General features: G+C 41.7%; 1 protein-coding gene across 2 annotated transcripts; it reads left to right on the top strand.

Moving 5' to 3' along the window:
- The first annotated feature begins 667 nt into the window (after window positions 1–667).
- oprd1b (opioid receptor, delta 1b) lies at window positions 668–5,812 on the top strand. 2 transcript variants are annotated; one of them, XM_082552118.1, is made up of 3 exons: window positions 668–862; window positions 2,572–2,927; window positions 3,105–5,812. In XM_082552118.1, the coding sequence occupies exons 2-3, from the start codon at window positions 2,582–2,584 to the stop codon at window positions 3,632–3,634; spliced, it is 876 nt and encodes a 291-aa protein (XP_082408244.1). In that variant the 5' UTR covers window positions 668–862; window positions 2,572–2,581; the 3' UTR covers window positions 3,635–5,812. The 2 variants fall into 2 exon arrangements, with proteins under 2 accessions (XP_082408244.1, XP_082408243.1); XM_082552117.1 differs by having other exon boundaries at window positions 668–1,277.
- The last annotated feature ends 277 nt before the right edge of the window (window positions 5,813–6,089 follow it).

Genomic DNA, 6,089 nt, shown 5'->3' with positions numbered 1-6,089 from the left:
ATCACATTTATATTACTAAAAAATGGCCCCCACTTATTAAATATTCACCCAGAGTAAATACACAGTTCTCAAATGGAGGCGCATATGTATTTGTAGGCTTGTGTCAGTGTGTTTGCTCATATAGCTGTGATCAGTACTGTGAGGGTCATAAGCCGGTAATTTGGGACATTAGGGTTTTACAACTTAGACTCTTTAAACATTTGCAACCCATCGCTAAACAGTTATTGACTGATCTGCCATAACTAGGATGGATGACAGGAACAGCAGGAAAACCACAGGTTTACAGAGCGTGTTTGGCGAGATCTATTTAGGCAAAATTACTAAATTAGGGTGCAAAGGTCACTGATAGGATTCATGAGTGAAATGATAAACTGGTTTAACCATTAAAAAACAGTTAACATAATTGAGTTGTTAATAAAGCTGGTGATCTGGTGTCGTTTTTAACATCGGCTGACTTCCTCGTTTACTAATACATCATTAATGTGTAAAGTTCTTAAAGTGTTTCACTTGGCAGCGTGTTTTTTCTTTCAAAAATATCAAAATCAATAAAAAGTTATCAAAGTATCACTTAAGATCTGCAGACTTCCATGGGGTTTTCACAACGACCTCCCAAAGGCGGTTCCAAATCACATGACTTCATTTGTAATTCCCTAACATCCACGCACTTGCTGCTATGCAGTAATGCCATCAAAAGCAAGCTAAATGTTTCCCTGGTGCTGTCAGGTGGTAACGTGATGGTGACCGCCCGGTGAGAAGAGTCAGGCTGTAGAACATGTTATGGCATCTTGGTTATGACTGGCAATCGTCTGATGATGAAGCATTTTTAATTCACGCGTTCTGAAAAAAAGTCTCTTTAGGCAAGGTAAGAACTTGTCAGGGAAACGGTCTGCTTGTTCTTTGTGCGCCAGTGCGCAGAGACGCACGCGCCACTCACACGCGGGCGGGCGAGACGCAGAGGCACAGCTCTCACATCCTCCGAGCGCCCGATGACTTAATTTGTCGCACAGTTTTCGTGCGCTCGTACTTCTCGAATTATTGCGCTCTGTTCGCACCTGGATCCCCGCAATGGAGTTTTCCACTCTTCTCCCGGACTATTTCTACTCGGTCTCAGTAACTCCTTTCAATGTTACGCGCTCTGAGGATCTGCTTTCCATTCCTGGCAACGAGACCAACAAGGACAGAAGACTTGTCATCCACGTTTGCATCACGGCTCTCTACTCTCTCGTCTGCGTGGTGGGACTGGTGGGAAACGTGCTTGTAATGTACGGGGTGGTCAGGTAAGAAGGACACGCTATTCAGATAACGATAACCCAAAGGGAATGTGTTGAAAGGAAGACAAAATAATTTACTTGCTCGACACGTTTTAAAAGGTGAAAAGCGACACACTCATGCACATATGACAGAAACCCCAATATGGATAGGATAAATATGTTTTCATGTGATCAGGGTTTATTTTAAATGACCATAAAGTACTCTGTATGTTACGTATTAAAATATAGCAGAACAATTTCACATATTTCTATTCGAGGGAAATCCATTTTCACTCTCGTACTTTATTTGTGAACTGCCCACAGTGCCAGTTGCGCCTGAGAGCCGCTCTCCATCACATCCACCCACCCACCCACACACACACACACACACACACACACACACACACACACACACACACACACACACACACACACACACACACACACCTCCCACATGTAAGAAGAGGATGGAGCGTAATCTACAGTTTAGCCCTGAAATTATTTAATTGCACCAATTATTCCTGTAAGAGAGTGGGGTTGTAAATTGAGATGATAAACCAAAGCTCAACCTTAAAAAGCGATACTGTGTCGATATGATGTATTCTCGATTTTGGGGATTTCTTTTTTAATTTTTGAAAAAGAAATGAAGAAAACTTTAAATATATCACTCACACTCCCAGGCAAAGCAGTTACATGATGAGATCAGTGCTGTAATACATAGATGTCTTAATACCTGGGAATAAGATGTGTCTCCCACAATCCTTTCAGAGTCTGATATTTTACAGCAAAACACTTCAGAAACATAATTTAATCAAATGTGACCCACAGAGTGTCATGTTGTGGGCTGATGTGGAGCAATCCATATTAAAAGAGCCAGGCAAATGTTAAGCTGGCACTCAGAAAAAAAAACACACACACACAAAATAATTTTAATCTAAAATCAAGTAGGAGTTTGGAGGGCTTTGAGCTATAATCAATTCATTACATGGAAATGTGTTTTAATGGAGGCTCCAGAGAAGCTGACGAGCTGCTGTGCATTTAGTGTAGCGCTCTAATGACATTATGCACCTAAAAAAATCTTATTTATTTAGAGGAAATAGCAGATTATTGGTTTTATGGTTAAATGAATTAAATAAAACTTTGTAACTTTTAAAATTTTAATGGAAGTCGTGAGTCAGCCACACGAGACATCCTCTTTGTGTTATAGCAACAGCCAGACCTTGGGAAGAAATCCAGTCTCCTCCAGCTGACAATTGTTCCCATCCGCTGTGTGTCACAATCTGTTTAAAGTGTGCTCTGCACTTTTCTTCCCACCAAACAGGTACACGAAGATGAAGACAGCCACAAACATTTACATCTTCAACTTGGCTCTGGCCGACGCTCTCGCCACCAGCACCCTTCCTTTCCAGAGCGCCAAGTACCTGATGAGCACGTGGCCGTTTGGGGAGCTCCTGTGTAAAGTGGTGATAGCCATTGACTACTACAACATGTTCACCAGCATCTTCACGCTCACCATGATGAGCGTGGATCGCTACATCGCTGTGTGTCATCCGGTCAAGGCCCTGGACTTCCGCACGCCCGCCAAAGCCAAGCTTATCAACGTCGCCATCTGGATCCTCTCCTCTGCTATCGGAGTCCCCGTGATGATCATGGCTGTTACCAAGGTGACAGAAGAAGGTGAGGGAATTTTCATTGCTGCTGTTAAAAAAAAAAGAGGCGCTGGAAAATACTATTGCTCTGTGAAAACATACTGGCTGTTTAAAAGGAAAAATAAAACAGACTTTTGAGTTGTGTTATTAATTTCAGTTAGCCTCTCCTTCTTTTATTAAACTTGCAATTGTTTTACCTCCTCAGGAGTCACTTTGTGCTCTCTTGGATTTCCTGAACCGGAAAGGTACTGGGACACGGTGACAAAAATCTGTGTATTCATTTTTGCCTTCGTGGTGCCCATCCTGGTCATCACCGTTTGCTATGGGCTGATGATCCTGCGTCTTAAGAGTGTCCGTCTGCTTTCTGGCTCCAAAGAGAAGGACAAGAACCTGCGGCGGATCACCCGGATGGTCCTGGTTGTCGTGGCGGTTTTCATAATCTGCTGGACTCCCATTCACATCTTCGTCATTGTCAAGACCGCTGTGAAAATTGACCGCAAGAATCTCCTGACCATGGCCTGCTGGCATATTTGCATAGCTCTGGGCTACACCAACAGCAGTCTGAACCCTGTGCTGTATGCCTTGATGGATGAGAACTTCAAAAGGTGCTTCAGGGATTTCTGCCTGCCTTATCGCTCCCGCCCGGAGCAGAGCAGCTTCTCCAGAGTCCGCAACAGCACGCGGGAGCCCGCGTCCGTTTGTGCCCCTGCGCCGACAGCGAAGCCGCCCGCCTGACTAGGTATGGATCAGCTGGGTGGGAGAGCAGTGCATGATGACCTCCAGACTGAAGTCACGCAGTTCTCCACCACAGGAGTCTGAATTTAAACATGCAGGCTTCTGAGCTGCTGTTTAAATGAATGATTGATTGTTTTTGAAACTTTTATGTGTCACAAGGTTTTGGGGTGGGGGGTTCTTTCAGGACAATCACAAACATCCCCGTGTGTCCCTGTGTATGATAATATGTATTTAAAAATGCATATAAATTACTGCAGTGTGTAAAAAAATACACACCAATAATGCACCTATCTCAACAGTACATGCGCACTGGGAAGCCAACAAGCTGACTTTTAGCTTTAACTGTGTTTGTGGGATTTCACATATTAGGTAAACAATGGGAGTCATTGCACCATATGTGCTCAGTCCATAAATTAGCAGGATATCAAGAAGGACGTTGATCCTAAGCATACAGACATTGCCAGCAAGGTGTATTTTTATGGCCAAGCGGTGGCGATTGTGTGATTGGCCGAGTCAGTCAGCTGACCACAATCAAAAAGATCATATGTTTTCCTTACTGAAAACCAGACTGACTGATGATGCCAGTCGTTGCTGGCAGAGGAAACACTGCTGTCTCCTCACATGTGTGGAGCACAGACTTTCACTGATTTACAGACAAATATCAGACCCGGGGACTTTATTGATTGCCGCTTGTTATTCATCTAACACTAAAATTGTGGGATCGTTTCATAAAAGGGCTACCAATCTGTTAATCTTACACACAAAGGTTGATTTGATAAAGCTCTTTCAAAGCTGGTGACCGTTTTAGCCAATGTGCACTCTGCCACTTTAGCTGGCCATGTCATCAGAGTGAGGTAGAGGTTCCTTTTTGTTTGGCATTTTTGTTGGAAGTCTAAAAAGTGTCTCAACAACTGTTCAGAATGTGCACTAGTTTTCTAACATCTTATTTTTTCATTTACAAATGTTTATTCTTGCAATTTAACAATTATAAATTGCATGTTTATTCTCTTTCGTTAGCTCTGTTAGCTAGTAAAACCTCCACTATCTTATTGCTGTTGAGCTGAGTGATAATTCTCCGTGGGCTGGTCACTAAAAGCAGATTCTTTCATGTCAACACGTTTAAAAACTCACTAATATCATGAATGTAAGGTTGAGGCTTTATTTGCTTTCTGTCTGTGATATTTGAACTAGCAGATGTTTCACATAAGGAAAGATGCCGGTTAAAGAGATATCAAAAAACATGAAAATACTGCCTTCGTGAATAAGCAGCGATGACTGTTTGGCTGACTCTATGTTTCCGCTCCTGTAGTAGTTAGGCAATAACCAAAAAGCTGTTCAGCTGGCAGATGGGTGACAAGCTGAAGGGGACAATGGAAATGCCGTGGAAATGCTGTTTCAAGTCAGCGATAGATCACTAAATAGCCTCAAATTGACCTGGAGGAAAATCTGAATTAGATCAAATGCATTAGTGGGCAGGAAGAATCTTCTTAAACATATTAAACCTAATGGACAATTTTCCAGTGATGATTGCTGGACATTTACACAAGAGAGAGAATTCAAATTGATGCCTCTCGTTTTGATAGTGCAGCAATGTAGTGTTGCTTTGGCAGTATTGTGTATATACACGAGTACGAACTGTGTCAGATCTGTACATAATATCACGGTGTAATGATATTTTTCAGTATTTTGATTGTGATTTATTTTATTTCAGTGTGCTGTTTAGCTGTCGTACCATCGAGTCAAATCTGATATAACTATATACACATAGTTAAAATGTGAGGAGAAGTATTCCAGATCTTGAAAGGAAATAGGTCTCTGTCTCCTGTCTGGACAATCTCTAACTGGGTTTTTTTTATAGGCACAGTAAAAATGTCCTGCAGTGTGGATGATAGTATTTTCAGCTGAATGAAAGTAAGTAATGCCTTTTTCAACTTGTGTTTCTGTGTTTTTGCAGACAGATGTTTGACTGTCTGTGCTTGATCTTTAAAATCTGTTTATATTCTGCAGTATCTAAAGTACTTTAATGTGCATATGTAATAACTGCTTTTGTTTTTGAAAAACAAAAAAAAGCCCCACTGTCATACAGACTAGTATAAGTTGTATCTTGGACTTTTATTTTGAAATATTGTTGATTATCATCACTGTTTCAATAAAACATCCACCTGTATGTGATCATTATTACAGATCCTGTTAAAAATTACTGACACTGTGGAAGTTTCACATGTGATCTCTTGGTTGGATTGAGTGTAATGAGCAGGCAATGCAGATGGGACATAGTGTCATCTGGTTGCCTGAGCGTAGGGCGTTGGGGTAGGCACAACACATTTAAAGTCCATCTTTAAATTAAGCACAATTTGAAATAAGTGTGGAGTAATCCTGTGATCTTTGTATGAATGGAAGGCTGAGGCTGGTAATCCCCTATACAGCACTGTGCAAAAGTCTCGAGACACCACTC

This window comes from Aulonocara stuartgranti (assembly GCF_965226115.1).
Source record: "Aulonocara stuartgranti genome assembly, chromosome: 11".
Taxonomy (NCBI): Eukaryota; Metazoa; Chordata; class Actinopteri; order Cichliformes; family Cichlidae; genus Aulonocara; species Aulonocara stuartgranti.
This window is presented reverse-complemented; position numbering and strand designations above follow the sequence as displayed.

Bases quoted from the DNA above. Each gene is read 5' to 3' on its own strand.
- oprd1b (XM_082552117.1), top strand. From the start codon at position 1,066: ATGGAGTTTTCCACTCTTCTCCCGGACTATTTCTACTCGGTCTCAGTA. The intron at 1,278-2,571 runs GTAAGAAGGACA...CCCACCAAACAG, and splicing joins GTAATGTACGGGGTGGTCAG to GTACACGAAGATGAAGACAG. The intron at 2,928-3,104 runs GTGAGGGAATTT...TTACCTCCTCAG, and splicing joins TACCAAGGTGACAGAAGAAG to GAGTCACTTTGTGCTCTCTT.